Consider the following 16,324-nt stretch of genomic DNA (forward strand, 5'->3'; position numbering starts at 1 on the left):
CTTTGGGGCATCACATTTCATCATTTCCAGCCCACGCTGAAGTCTGAATGACATGAAAACACAACTGCAGCTACTGATACGGTAAGTTTTTATTACATAAAATAAATGCAAAAATAGTAATCAAATGTTTTTGTTCCAGTTACAAACAGTTGTATATCATCAATACTTAAAAAAAAAAAAAAAAAGACAAGAAAAATAAATAGTCTGTATATCTGTTCCCTGTGCCCATTTTTGAGTGGCAAACAGAAGATGGCAAAGCCTCTGAGGGTCTGTGCAGTGCATCTTTAAGCACAGATTTCTCATAAATTTCAACTTTATAAAAACAGTGGAAGCCATAGTTTAGTATAAAAAAACGGCTGAAATATTATTGTTGAAATGGAGTTCAGCCTCAGTAATGCTGGTTCTGTATTGTGGCACTTCAGATTTATTACTTGCAAGTTGTGTTAAATGAAGGACTGGCGCCCCCTCCGGGGTGTGTTCCCGCCTTGTGATTCCGGGTGGGCTCCGGACCCACCGCGACCCTGAACTGGATCAGACAACGAATGAATGAATGAAGTTGTCTTAAACACTGCAAAGGCAGTGCGTATACAACAGCTAGTTCTATTCTACTGCATCTGACTCTATTCATCAAATCTGAGTAAGAAATGTGACAAGATATCCCTCATGAAACAGGGGGCACATGAAGAAATGCTACAAATGGCCAAGCATCAGCTGAACGTGTTCAGAATTAAATGCAGTACACCAAACCCACTTCAATGCATTTGTTAACACGCAAAAGGCAAAGCTAGAATACATCCTTCAACACAATCTGGAGTACACAACACCAAGAACAAAATGCCACACATTATAACTATCGTTAACATTGGTGTTAAGCTGTGTTAAAATATTAATTTAATTTAAGCTTTAATAAAGTGACCTCAAAAAAGTTCATATTCTGACTAGCCTTAACCCACAGATACCATTGAATGATATATTTGACTGAGTTTGTAGCAAACAAAATTAACTGTAAAGATATTAGTATTAATATTAATAATGAAATCACTGTCCAATATAAGAAAGATTATTTGGCCTGGCTGAAGCCATTATATTTTGGGTTAAACACCTTAGAAATTAGAATTGTGTACATGATAAACAGTGATATATGGGAATACATTACAAACATAAATAAAAAAAGTGCAAAAGATACACCATAGACATGAACCTGATATATATACTTCCACAACCATTACGCGTTACAGAGGAAAAAGAGCTTTTGTGCGAACAAACGACAACCATTTGTGCTTATAAGAATTATTTTGTTAAGGGTACTGTACCGTATTGTGCAAAAAGTCTTGGGTGCCTGAGAAGATGGTAAGGTAAATATATTGATCCAGACAGTAAACAAATATTTGTTTAAAAATCATAAGCATTAGAATAAATTATAAAAAGTAAGTGATGTGTTCTGATTTGCCGTTCACCAGTGTTTGTGCTTAACTATGTCCAAACAGCTCCTCGAAGAAGGCTAGCATTTATCGTAAACATCCAATTCCTTTCGCCAATCAATCTTTCATTCCATGAAAGCAAGTGCCATTCATGGAATTTAACAAAACCCATAAAACAGCCGGAACCTTCAGTCAGACCTGTGCACCTCTAACGAATGGCAGGAATGGAATATGTCGTTACATAAACACCTACTGCTTAAAAGGTTTGAAACAGTTTTCTTGGATGCCTAAACTTTTTGCACATTAACGTTTTGAAATCCAGTGTCCAAGCTGATTAGTTGCATTGCTGGAATGTAAACCTGTTTAAAGGAATGCCACAGTCCAAAAGGAGTGTCAATGTCATTGAGCTTTTTCCGTGCTGTTAAACACAATCCATTCTGGCTGTTGATGTGCAGAATGTACATTATTAATACTGACAAAAATACTGAGCCTTTATCCTCAGTCTGGGAATGTCTGGAAGAAGTGCATTAAGAGGATATTACATTAGGCATCTGTGGCTGGTCATGTGACCTTGATGGAGGGCTTCCGGTGGACACACAGCAGGGTGACATATGGTACACCAATGAAGGCCCACTTCTCAGAGGGCCAGAACTTGACCACTGGACCCTGCTCGGGGGCCTCTGAGGCTGCATCGAAGTAAGCGAAACACACACAGCCCAGGTAGGAGGCCAGGCAGATCAAAATGTGCCTATGGAGTTAAATAACATAGAAATTAATACGTGAAATTAAAAAGGAGGATTACATTTTCACATGAAATCTGAAAAATAAGAGTGTGGAGACAGTCAAACACAATGACTTTGGAAATTTTCAGTAATGTACAGCAAACACCTTCTTTTTTTAATTTAGTTACTGCCAGTTCCAGTCAGTTTTAATTCCCAACACTGGAGAGAATAGAATGCTAAGTGCCCAATTCTCCTGAATTAGCTAAACTTATGGGAGCCATATTCTGCCATGTGTCATAGTTACCATCCAGTCCAAAACAGTAATAAATAAATCAGTTACATGGCTTATTACATTACTTTTTGGGACAAATATGTTTCCATTGTAACCAGTGCATATTTTGTCCGAGAGTATTATGTGTTAGAGGAGGTAAAGCACCAGATTCTGAATGTAACGTCCTGTCTGTTTTCCTCATCATGTGCTCATGTAGCAAATGGCTCTGGTTGTTCTTGTCTCTGCCCTAGTCCCACCCTCTCGTCAGTGTCTCCTTTGAGGTCCTGCCCTCTCGTTATTGTCCCCAGGTGTTCCTTGTCAGTGCTCTGTATATATAGTCCCTTTGTTTCAGTGTTTCCTTGTCGGTTTTGTGTGTGTAGATGTGTTTCTTTGTCAGTTGTCTTACACATTGCCACCAGTTCACAGTTGTTATGTTCCTGTCCTAGTTATGTTCTACTAAGTTCTAGTTTGTTTCCTTGTCTCCATGCTTGTGTTTGTTTTCTGTTTGTTATGTTTGACTTGGAGGGCGGCACGGTGGTGCAGCAGGTAGTGTCGCAGTCACACAGCTCCAGGGGCCTGGAGGTTGTGGGTTCGATTCCCGCTCCGGGTGACTGTCTGTGAGGAGTTGGTGTGTTCTCCCCGTGTCCACGTGGGTTTCCTCCGGGTGCTCCGGTTTCCTCCCACAGTCCAAAAACACACGTTGGTAGGTGGATTGGAGACTCAAAAGTGTCCGTGTGTGTGTGTGTCTGTGTTGCCCTGTGAAGGACTGGCACCCCCTCCAGGGTGTATTCCCGCCTTGCGCCCAATGATTCCAGGTAGGCTCTGGACCCACCGTGACCCTGAACTGGATAAGCGGTTACAGATGAATGAATTAATGTTTGACTTGGTTTAGTTTAATTAAATATTCCTTGCATGTACGTCCGCTTCCTGCCTCAATTGTGACACTGAACTGCAGCCAAAACCTTATATTCCTGAAAATATACACATATTAATAATCCTGTCAGTACAATATCACTTGTATTACGCCGTAGAAAAAAGACAGTTTGCTGTATTAAGTATCCACACGTCACTGCTGAAAATCACTTCTGGGACTGAACAATGGCTTTCACCATTATCAAGTGATCTATCATGTGCACTTCATGGAAATGGGCAAGTGGAGTTATTACAGATGGTAAGGATGCTACTTGTCCTGTATACGTGTAATGTGAATATGCACTTAAAAATGTTGAGCTAACGCAGAAGTGCACTCACCAGGCACAGTGTAAGTAAGGGAAGTTGACAGAGGACCACATCTCACAAAAGATTCTGTCACTGATCCAGCACATCATCGCCAGGGTCCACCACAATCCAGCCAGCAACCCTAGCTTAAACACACGGACGTTCTCACACCTGCAACACACACACACACACACACCAAAATTGTAAAAATAAAATAAAATAAATATACATGGGATGGCCCAGGATAAACATGAAATATGAAGACAGAATTTGTACTTTTACTCAAATACAGACCTAATATATATATATATATATATAAAATCATCCAACTCTGTTTATAAAATACTGTTGTTGTCACAATATAATACCTAGTATTGATTCACAAATTAGCATTTTAAATATCATCTTATGGAGGGCAGTTCATGACTACTTTGCCAGACTGTGCCCCTTTGTCAGTCTGTCCCTCCAACTCCCTCTCTCCTGCATACACAAACAGTCCCTGGTGACGCTAGTGAATTTCCATGTCTCTCAAATTTCACACTAAGCAAAAAATCAGTGACATAACATGTGCGTCAGTGTACGTTGTTTTTCCCTAATTTAACGGATGTTGCCTAGTTTAACTGATGCATGTTGTGTTGAAGGCTTTTGTAAATATTCTAAAATTTCTGGGTCACACTATGTAAGCCATTTTCACGCCCGAGAATTCCCTTTCACACAAAATAACAAATCCTACAGAATATGTAAGAATAAGAAAGAGCAAGAAAGTGAGAGAGACAAAGAGAAAAAAAAACAAGAAAGAGTGCTTGAACAACAGGGTGGAGAAAGAAAGAGAAACAGAAAGAGAGAGAGTGGGTCAAAGAGCAGACAAACGTGGGTGAGAAAAGAGATACAGAGACAATGAGAGAGGGACAGAGAGAGAAAGAGTGTCAAGGACAAGGCTACAGAGCAGATGTAAACGTAGTGCTTAGCGCTGGAGGTGTAGGAGGTGTATGTGATTATGAACTATGCTGTAGACAGTGTGTGCTGGAGGACACTAAGCATTGTTGAGCTGTTTAGTCAGTGACACTTGATCTCACAGCTACTGGGAACATGCTGATTCAAAAGCATGATGACAGCTGCTAAAATGTGCAGCTCATACTATTCATTGCAAGTTACTAATCATGTCTACCCTGTGTTTTTTTCAGAGCCCATACTCACTTTAACAAACACAGAACAAACACAAACATTTCTCACCATTACACAATTGCTTCATTAATGAGGAAAAAAAAACCTTAATGGACATTAATGATACATTTTCACACTTGGTAAAACCTTATAACCTGTTTATAATACAGGCACTCTTATGGCCATTACATTAACAAAATTAATTATGATATGTTTATATAATTATGCCACAAATGTCTTGGAAACATCCATCAAAATGTAAAAGAATATGAAAAATGAACATCAATAATTCTCCACCTAAAGCATTACAGCAGCAAAAAAAGCATTGAACACATTTTTATTTATTTATTTATTTATTTAGCGAGTCTCAATAATTATTGAGGTTAATAAGTGTGAAACTGTTCAGTCTTTATTAACTGCCAGGTATCATTCACCATTTCAGTATTAAACCTATTAAAATTGCTTACATTCCTTTAGGAAGCCAAGTGGCGCCAGTGTAGTTTTTGCTATCAATTGTGTTTTTGACCCCTATGCAGCTAAATCTTAAGAGACAGTGCTAACAACAATAATGGAACATGGACATTATGGCCTGCCAAATGCTTTAGAATGAGAGAACAGGAAGATGACATAGGAAGGAACTACACACATAAGAGCCAATGAAAACTTTGTCAGAGAGGGTGTGATGCACAGGCAATAAACTCGCAAAAAAGCACACACACACACAAAAAAAACCAGGAAGAATAAAAAGAAGTCTGCAAAAATATTTGGGATCTTAACTCTTTACAGACAACACAGAAAAGCAGCTCCCTCCACTTTGCAGTTTTTAACAGAGCTCCAGTTCAATAAACACAATTCACAGTGCTGTACTGAACTTGACAGAACTTAAACTTAAAATTCTCTGTGTGTTACATAACACCATTATGGAAACATACTTGAACCTAATGTTACTCTGATGAAACTATCAATATTCCATTTATGCAAATGTATAATTATATCCTTTTATTAAGTGATAGAAGAGAAGGCGAGTAGAGAACTGTAATTACATAGTTACAGTAATTTCTTAGCTGCCTCAGATTTGATCACTAGTTTTCATCGTGAGGCATTCTGAGTGTTCAGGTTATTAAAACATTAATACTAATGCTATACATTTTCTCTGTGTTCTACACCTCTTTTTATCTTCCTGGACACATCCAAAATGTCTTTCTTTCTTTCTACAAATCAGTTGATTTTCAGCAAACTAACTAAAGAACGTTTGAATAAGAGACTTTTATAAAATAGTTGTTAGCATTCAGGTGTCATACTATAAATAGATTGAGTTGATAGGCAACACACACGATAGATAAGAGCAGCACACAAAATAGGAAGCTTAACTTTTCAACACATTCTCTAACTTGTATGTGTGTGATCTTAATGCAGGCCTCGGTACAAATGTGTAAAACACAGTGTGTGTGTGTGTGTGTGTGTGTGTGCTGTTAAACTAAGAGCGGTGAAGCAGAAGCTAGTGAGTACTTCCTGTTTTCAAATAAAACACCATTACATTATGTACAAGTGTTACAGACACAACCAGTTCAAACAAATAAGAACTTACAGCTGTGGCCAAGACTAAATACTTTAGAAAAAAAAAAAACTCCCCAAACTCCTTTTATTGCCATGTAGGGGTTTAAAGAGTCCCTTAGTTAAAAATAATTGACTGATTTCCAGGTAGAATGCATTTACTGATGTAATTAAAGTGACCTTGAAAAGAAGCAGCAGGGAAAAAAAAAGCTGCTGAGTACAGAGCATAAACTGTTCTTAATCTAACATAAACAACTTTTGAAAAGGTTGAATCCTGTTTTTCGTAATGAAGTGATTGTTACAGAACATGTCAGTTCAAAATTGAACATGCTGGAGACATAAATGTATAATGAATAGAAATAGAAAAGCTCCAGAATGCTAATACAGGAGCCTGAATGTCTAATGCAGCTGGAGCACTGACCTCTTAAGCTCTGTGATGAGGAGAGCTGTGCATGGGATTCCAAGGGTCATTAATGAGATAGAGTTAATGGCCGGCTTTATGAAGGCCAAACCGGTGGTGATCCCTGAGAGAATGCCTACAACTAATTTAAACCTGGACCTGGAGAGGGGAAACAGAAAGAGAGCGAGAGAGAGAGAGAGTGAGAGACAGAGAAATCAAATTCAAATCAGTAAATATTAATCATTTTCATAACTTCATAACATTTGTTGCTGCTGTTGAAACAAGTAAATACGTTTAGTGAGGAACGATGACTGGTTTTGGGTCTGAACACGGTAACTCGTCGTGTACATTGTGGAATCAAAAATGTCTGTTGACTACTGCTCAAGGAAAGTTGCACATTGATTTGCATTTGTGTATTTCGAAGCACTTTAGTGATCCCACAGGAACTATGCTGAGACCCCTTAAGTAGTTTCAAGGCTCAGTTAAGAAGCCCAGCTCTAAAGAATTTCTTGTGGCTTGTCATTGTGATTTAAAGGCCCACTCTAGTCATCAGTTAAACCCTTAAAACTCATCTCTGTTCATGAGAACAGGATGACAGGATTGGGTTGAGTAGGTACGAAACCATGGTTTTCTGAATGCATCCATTAAACACATTGTAAGTCTATGGTACGCTCAGTACAATGAATACATTATTAATCAATCCACTGTTGTGCTTATGTAGTGTGCTGTATGAGCTGTGAGACATCCTCACCTGTCTCTGCGAAACATCCTAGGCAGGTATCTCTTGGGGAACCACATGCCAATAGCACACATAAGCACCCACAATATTGCTAATTCATCCAGCATCTGTCCCAGAAAACTCAGGGTAGCATGAAAATATGTGGAGCCAATCCCTGTACAGGAGAAACACAGGAAGAGGTTTCCGGATGAATTCATACACAATGGGAAATGCCATGTCTCAAATTAAAGGATTTGGAACACAGTGGTTACAGTATAAAAGCTGTTGTGTTTTTATTTGAGACCATCCATCAAGCACTACCGCTACAAAAATATGCATCCAGTGAAACCACTCTGTGCTGAAGAATTGGTTGCACTATATTTTATTTTCTTCCCACTTTTTAGTTATTTGTAATTTAGGGTGAACCTAAACCAAGGGTGCTCAAAGTTTTTAGACTTACGTTGAAATCTATCTACCATCTAACAAACAAAACCCTTTTCAATGAAGTTGGGATGCTGTGGATAAATGAAAATAAAATCAGAATGCAAAAGTGTGCACAGCAATAAAATCATAAGTATAATTGTAAACAGCTCAAAGACAATATATTAATGCTGAAATTGTGAAATTTTACTGCTAAAATATTATTATTTTACATTTTATGCCAGTAACACATTCCAAAACAGTTGATACACGGCATGTTTACCACTGTGTTTCATTACCTCTTCTTTTAACAACACTCTGTAAAGTTCTAAAAGCAAAATACTTTCCCACTGTAACTTGGTACAGCATTTCAGCTGCTCAAGGCTTCCTTCTCTATTGTAGTGTTTTTCATTTTATAATGTCCCAAATGTTTCAGTGGGTCTGATTTAGTTTAGCACCTTTATTTTACTACGAGACAGTTCTCTTGTAATCCACGCAGAATGTAGATTGGCATTGTCTTCCTAAAATATGCAAGGCCTGAACAAGATGTCTGGATTTCCAAATCTTTTATATATTATTCAGCATTAACGGTACCTTCTCAGATGTTCAAGTCGCCCATGCAATGTGCACTCCAATAAACCATCATTTATTCATGCATACTGACTTCCAGACTGTGAGCTTACAACACGTGGAATGGTTTCTCTCCTCTTTAGCACAGAGGACATGCCATCCATCATTTCCAACAAAAATTTCATATTTTGATTTGTCGGACCAGAGATAACTTCTTTAATTCACCTCAGTCCATCTTCAATGAGCTCAGGTCCAGAGAAGGTGGACGTGTTTCTGGATCCCCTTTATATAGGGTTTCTTCTTTCACACATATCAAACATGAACTTTAAAAATAAGATAAACTACACCTTTTTAATCATGGTAGGTTTGCATTTTGACAGATGCTGTAAGGATCAGTAAACGCAGCACATCTAGAACGTGGCCTTTGTCCCTTTGGCATTAAATATTTACTTTGTATGAAAATGTACTGATCCAGATTTCCTAAATATATTCTATAGCTCATGAAGGAAGGCGAGAGGGTTATTTCTGGTCAACAGTCCCTCCAGTGAGTGATGAAACAAAGTATGCACACAGAGGCACATTTGTGCTGAGCTGGCAGGTTTTCCTATACAGTAATGCTGCTGGTGTTTTATGGACACTGCTGTCATCTGGCTCACAGTGCTCCAGTGGAAGACAAATCATCAAACTGGTGTCAGGGCAGCAACTGCAAGCATAACAACTAACAAGTTGCTGATAAAATCTAGTCTGAAGTCAGCTCACAAACTGCAACAATGACAAGGACATGAGAGTGAACCTTGTAAGTTACAAAAACAGACAGAGCTTCCCTTGTTTCTTCACTGACCTCCACCAAAGAAACTGACTGTTCTCACAAGTGGACATAATGGGCTATTTTTGTTCAACTTAAGATTTACAGGTTTTTTTTTACTCCACAGCTGTCATAGGAAAATAGCTTGAGCTGTCGTACCATATAAAGTTCACTGAGAACCTCAGCAGAGGACAGATAATGAAGAGAGGCCTTTCAGTTATGAGAAAGAGGCCAGTATGTGAAGGGAAAGTCAACAGACCAAAGATCAGTACAATTTTCATAATGATTAACTTGTTCTAAAATTATGCCTTCTACAACACTAACAAATCAGTTTAATTTTTTTAGGTTTCCTTTTGTTCACTGCTCTAAGGTTAAACCGTGTAATGATGAAAACACGTTTTTCTTCCCAATGTGGTGTATCTGAGTGCATGATCAATAAACTATCCGAAAACAAGCTCACAAACACCACTGTAAGAATAAAAGCCTTTGAGATTTCAGGTTAAAGTATCCTTAGTGCTGTCTGGTTACAATTCTCAAGGCTTACCCAATACAGAACGTGTACTGAAGTCAACTCAGACTGGCCAGTAGATGAAAAGGCAGAATATGATTTGGGGCAACTGTAGTTGTCTAAACTGAATGACTTTAATGGGGACCTCCACCTATGTTTCTAAGTTCTTCCTGCCTAATCAAAGAGTTAAAGTATGTAATTCAAAGTTTCCAATCTAGATAAATACACCAAGTCAGAAATGTTCACAGCGCTGGTGAAAGGAACCATACAACTGGAAGACCTCATATTTACAGGTCCTCATAGAAAGATATTACATAAAATGGATATGAAACCACCGTCTGATGCTTGAGAGTTTCTTTATGTTGGATGATGTTTCCCAGAAGCTCTCTCCTCAGGGAAGTGTACTTGTGGTTTTGTGAGCCCCTGTTTTTCACATTTATCAATTTTATCATCACCAACATTCCATTTAAAATCACAGACAACTCTGGTTGTTGTGTACTATTTTGTACTGAAAGCACCCAAGAACATATACATACAGGGTGACAGCCCTCAGTGTTCTGCTGCTCAGAGACAAAAATATTAACTCCTCTGCTCTTGTGTGGGAGCTTCCTCTGAGAGGTCACTCTAGAACATAACTGTGGTAAGCGCTTGTCTTGGCCTCAGAAAATGTATAAATAAAGCCACCCAACTACCTGGTAAAGTGTATGTTTAAAACTATATGTCTGTTAGTAAAACACATATAATTTGCTTTTAAAAATAAACATAAGAGAATATGAAAATAAAGAATAAAGAAATCACACAATCAGAAACTTACCAACCACCACCAGCAGCGTCCATATCAGATAAATACCACTGTTAAAATGAGTGGCATACTGGCGAAAAAGACACATCAGTATAGGAGGAAGAATGAAAAACAGTATGTTGCTAATCTGAGAGAGAGACAGAGACCGAGAGAGAGAGAAAGAGGGGGAACAAAGACAAGAATTTCACATGTCAAGTCAGTCTATGTATCCTATATTTAAACTCCACTCGGACTATAAAATGCTGACGTGAAGCAGTTCTATTTTCGCCAAAACTGTGGTTCAAACGAACTTAGTCAGTTTCACGAGTGCAGTTACTGAACCGAGAGTAAGTCGTGTACCGTTACCGTCCATTAGGAATTAAAAAAACATTATAAAACAGAGTCAGTCCAAAGTACGTTAATGTTAATCCTACAGTGAGAGAACAAAGCAGCAGCAGCAGCGCTCTGAAGACAGTTCGCCTCGTACCGTGTTATAAAACTCTGCTATTCCAGGATAAATCAGATAATTCCCCTCGCACCAGTCCACCTCAGAGCTCCCCGCCTGAAGCTGGTCCCAGAAAACTACATTCATGTTGAAGCGCCTTCAGTCAGCTCGCCTGAAAGACCGTAGGAACTGTGTGGGATTTGTCTCGACTGGAGATCAGGTTCAGCTCAAAGAGCAGCTCCGCTCTAACGGACACAGACCCGGAGTTTCACACTGACAGCTGTGCCTCGACCGAGCTCTTAAACCGGGGCAGTGCTGTGCTCGATGGGGTGTGTTGTCGCTGTGGCCAGTCGTGTCATGTTTGTTCTGCTGAAGTGTGTTCGGGGTTGAAGAAGAACCGCTATCGCTATCATTCCCCCACACGGCACTCACAATAACAACACAGCAACATGTGATCCGCGCATGCGCGCTGCTGCTCGCACTACATTATCTAGTGGAAGGATTCAGCGAGGTCACCACTAACTGAATCACCCTCAAAGAAACGGTTACTTGATTGTTCTTAAAAGCTCCATGTTCCACTCTTTAAAGGAGCAATATGTAATATATCTAGTGTACTAAAAGCATAAAATGACAAGGATATGCCATCATAGATTAAGGAAACATGTTAAGTTTAAGTTCTGGAATCTAATACAGCAATGCTACAACCAGTAGCATATACTTTTTTGGGGATTGTCAGTTCTGGCCTCATAAAGCCTCATAACCAGACCCCTTTAAGGGGAAACTAAGCATTTGCGTTTGAAAGTTGTAATTAAAAAGCAAAGTCTGCATCCTAAAATTACATTTACAATGGAAGGGGGAGGGCGGCACGGTGGTGCAGCAGTCACACAGCTCCAGGGGCCTGGAGGTTGTGGGTTCGATTCCCGCTCCGGGTGACTGTCTGTGAGGAGTGATGTGTGTTCTCCCTGTGTCTGTGTGGGTTTCCTCCATGTGCTCCAGTTTCCTCCCACAGTCCAAAAACACACGTCGGTAGGTGGACTGGCTCAAAAAAAAGTGTCTGTAGGTGTGAGTGAATATGTGTTGCCCTGTGAAGGACTGGCACCCCCTCCAGGGTGTGTTCCCCACCTTGCGCCCAATGATTCCAGGTAGGCTCTGGACCCACCACGACCCTGAATTGGATAAGGGTTACAGATAATGAATGAGTGGAAGGGGGTAAAAAATAAAACAATAAGCAAGTTCACATAGGTAGATATTTGTATTTCTGGTATTATACTTTTTGGCTGCAATGTAAAATTCTTCAACTTCTTTTGCACTTTTTCATGTAGGTTCAGTGGTAGGGAGGGGGAGGTATGCAGACAGCTTTCTACAGTGTTTTGAATTAGGTCTGTAGTGCCCATTTTAAACCCTTGCTGTCAGTATCACAGATTACTCCTTTAATATGTTCTTATCCTTATTCCCATACTTCTGTCCTCTCTTACCCCACTACATTTCACTTGCATTTCAAAAGCCCTGCCCTACAAGTTGCCTGGATTAGTTCCTTAGATTTATGATTTAAGAAACCTGGCTGTGAGAATCTGAACATTTGAGAGGTTTTGGAACACTGCAGGTTAAGGTCAAAACCTAATGTCCACTGCATAGGGGCCTTAAAAATGTCTTACTTTGGGGTAAACTGCTACTGTGTAACTGTGCAAATCAATGTAAATGTGTTAGGAACTGCAATTCTATGATAAATATCAATGAGCAAACTTTAAGTCAGGCCCAAAATATTTCCAAATATCCAGGTGCTTCTTGTGCGCACAATGCTTATTTTCCAGGAAATACGAAGGCACCAAATATATTCTCAGTGAATGTACCTTTAGTCATGGCAAAACATTGTACAGAGGCAGTCAACATGTTTTACTTAGTCACACTACTGGCATTCCTGAGCTTCCTGTGAGGAGTGAGAACAAGGGGTCAACAGGACAGGACTGAAACTGGCTCAAGTCCATAAAACTGGGTGTAATTTCTTATCTGCATAGTGCAGTAAATATATTTAGATAAGCTTGGGATGAAATGTCCTATTCCACAGAAATTTGCCAGAACCTTCGTAATGAACCAGTGTAATAGGACAAGAAGCAGATGTCCGAGGTGTTTAATGACTCTAGAAGCTAGAAAACATGATCAAAACAGATTAGTTATGAATGCATAATGCTGAATGTGCCTTGCATTCTTCTGCCAGTTTTCAACCTGTTCTTCAAATGGTCAGGATCCCCACAGGACCACCACTGAACAGGTACGATTTTGGTGTAGCATTCTCAGTGCTGCAGTGACACTGACGTGGTGGTGATGTGTTACTGTGTGTTGTGTTGCTACAAGTGGATCAGACAAAACATCCCTGCTGGAGTTTTGTTTTTGTGCCCTCAGTGTCACTGCTGGACCATTGAAGAACAGGATCACATAGAAAAACACAAAATGTATAAACCATAAACAGCATATTACCTACCTTTGTTACATGAGAAATCACATTATGACCACAATAACTGTCACTTATGTTCTATTTCCAAATAAAGACTAAATGAATATAGATTCAAATTTTGAAGTTAAACCAGGACAAAGCATGTTTATTTTATGACAGCTGAATGTACAAATTCACACTCGTTCCACAGGACAGTAGAGGGTAGATGAATATGCTTTCACTCTCCTGATAAGTCTAATCAGATCCTGAACCTGAAAGTCCTTGTTTGTCGTGGATTTATGTATTTTCCTGGATTTCACATGGATTCAGGATTGACCCTTAATCATTAGTATACACGTTCTGACGAGACCCGAATTTAACCAAATACACACTGTACAAGGTTAACAAAATAGGAACATCTTTGAGATATTTGATGATAACTGGAGTAAATGAAGTAATTCTATGTCAGCCTTGTAAAGTACACTTCATCAGAATAAAGTTTGTCATATAAATAGATCGGTTGGTTTTCCATCTTCAACAAACGATAAACATAAGGTATTTCTGATGCTGGAATGTTATTTTCTGCATTTAGGAAACAATACAACAATTAGCCCTCAATTTCAGTATTTAATCTGAACACACTAAGCTATGTTCTCAGACCCATACTACTCCTAACACTGGATCAGCCTCTATTTTACATTTAATTGTATTTATTAGAACAAAATATATTACAGTTTTGCTTCTAAAATCACCAATGTCTAAAGTGAGTGGTCAAAAAAATCCATTACATCAATTCTTTTCATCCTAATACTGGGATTACTTTGTGATCAAATTGAGTACAATATTACATTGCAAAGGTGTAAACAACATAACATAGAAACCGCCGCCAGAGACTCTCACGATCCCATTCTTTTTTCAAGAGTATATTCAGTTCACACGCGCCCTGAATCAATACAAATATACTGTCTATTTTTCTCCAGTACAAAATCCATTCTTACAATCTTACAATAAGTAAACCTTGAGGACAGCTTTGTTTCTGTTGCTTTCATTTGAATACTATCCAACAAACAAAATAAAACCTCACTAACCATAGATTCACTGGGGTACATCTTAGAGGGGAAAAAATATTTGTGGTGTCCATCATCACACAAAATAAGCAAATTTACAGATACATATAGCTAGAAACAGTGGTTATTGTGTTATCAGTTCCCCTTTATATACATCTTGCTGCACAATTTGATTTTGTGTTTAATATCATAAATCCAAATGTTCATTTCATACTCCAAATTAATTGGGGTTATTTTACAAAGACATTAGACACTGCTGTTTTAACATCAGATGTCCAATAAGTAAGTGATGAAAGATAAGAAAATATATGAGATATAAATTAAGGCAGACTGATTGCACTCTATAATGTTAATTAGTTAGTAGTAAAACCTACCTTGACTGACTAAAAAGGCACAATAACTACTGAGATTCCTTAAATGATCATCTTTCTACAGAGGTTTACCATGTTCGTCTGTCTCTTGGAGTCTCAAACACAGTGATATGAAAATAGACTTTAAGACTTATGCAGCAATAACATAAAAGATTATTAAAAAAAAAACTGTTAAAAAGATGGAGGGCCACTGTTCATTCTCATTAAAATGTCAAACTCATGTTTTCTTTCACTGGGAAGAAAATGGTTTATGTACATATGGTTGGATTATGAAAGTTGTTCAACATGACCATGACTTTATTCAATACTAATATGTCTGAATGAGAGATGAATTGGTATTTTTCCAGTAGTTACACTGCCAGCTCCCAATGCAATACATACATTTTTTCTACCCACAAATATACTAAATTTAGATTTATGGTCCAAAGGTGTATACAATGTAACATCCAGTAAAAGTAATTTACTGTCTCTACAGAACCTAAACTCGTCATTTAGCTACCTTATTCGAGACGTTAGAGTTTCTTTAGTTTCTTGGAATAATGTGATTGTCTGCTGCCACAGTATGCTGTCTTCCCATGGAACACTGAAGGAACATACACCGTCTCACTCACATGCACACAATTACACCTCTTTCCTTCTGCTGTGACACCAACATAGGCTTGACATTTAAGACGGACTCAACAGAAATCCATGTAAAGATCCCTCACGCTGAAAAATATATACAAACAAAAATGGAGAAAGATAAAGCAATCGTTTTTTGAAAGTGCACATCGTATAAGACCATCGCCGCTGATATCTTAAGAGAACACATCTCCATTTCTACTAGGATCCTTCCACAGGTACATTTGGAGGAAAAGTTAGGGATGCAAGGCAGTGTTTGAGGGACTGAGAGATTTTCTGCTCTCAAATTCTTTACTTCACTCCCACAGGTCCATTGACATACACAGATCAAACTTTCATCATCTGAAGACATGTGAAGACACATGCCAATAAATATTTAAAAAGCTACATATCTGGTGCGGCTAAATGCTGCAGAAAGCAGGTGCTGAACCAAACCCAAACGTGTTTCAAGAGGATGAAGATGTCGCATGTTTGGGTTGTGGTGCAAACACATGTTCAGGATGCGATGAAACCATCCACTCACACACTGAGCTTTAGTCTGATAGAAAGGTGGGGGATATGAAATAGCCCCTTACATCCACTTAAGCTAGGTCAGATAACTGGTGCTCCAAAGCACTTGAGGCACCACTGCACACTGTTGGAAGGTGGTCTATCCATGGGTGAGAGAGCTTTCAGCTGCTCAGCGCTGAGCTCGTCAAAGGCCAGCTGATACTCCCGATCAAATGCCTCTGCAAACAGGAAAAAGACAAGGCAGTGCAGGATATTAAGTCAGTGTATGCACTATGAGATGCTGCTGGAAGTATTAATTAAAGGGGAAATGAACATGTCCAAATCTCT

The 16,324-nt window shown here is 38.8% G+C and overlaps 2 protein-coding genes across 4 annotated transcripts in view; both read right to left on the reverse strand.

Moving 5' to 3' along the window:
• Positions 1-85: 85 nt before the first annotated feature.
• On the reverse strand, positions 86-11,419 carry acer2 (alkaline ceramidase 2). The gene is made up of 6 exons (XM_066682116.1): positions 11,040-11,419; positions 10,586-10,700; positions 7,502-7,643; positions 6,772-6,909; positions 3,666-3,803; positions 86-2,169 (listed from the first exon to the last, which is right to left on the reverse strand). The coding sequence occupies exons 1-6, from the start codon at positions 11,142-11,144 to the stop codon at positions 1,983-1,985; spliced, it is 825 nt and encodes a 274-aa protein (XP_066538213.1). The 5' UTR covers positions 11,145-11,419; the 3' UTR covers positions 86-1,982.
• A 2,159-nt stretch (positions 11,420-13,578) lies between these two features.
• dennd4c (DENN/MADD domain containing 4C) overlaps positions 13,579-16,324 on the reverse strand; it is a 51,292-nt gene continuing 48,546 nt past the window's right edge. For all 3 annotated transcript variants that reach the window (XM_066680301.1, XM_066680300.1, XM_066680299.1), the window contains one exon: positions 13,579-16,215. In XM_066680301.1, coding sequence (XP_066536398.1) covers positions 16,079-16,215 — 137 coding nt within the window. In that variant the 3' untranslated portion in view covers positions 13,579-16,078. The remainder of the gene's footprint in view (positions 16,216-16,324) is intronic.

The sequence above is a fragment of the Hoplias malabaricus genome, chromosome 9 (assembly GCF_029633855.1).
Source record: "Hoplias malabaricus isolate fHopMal1 chromosome 9, fHopMal1.hap1, whole genome shotgun sequence".
Classification (NCBI taxonomy): domain Eukaryota; kingdom Metazoa; phylum Chordata; class Actinopteri; order Characiformes; family Erythrinidae; genus Hoplias; species Hoplias malabaricus.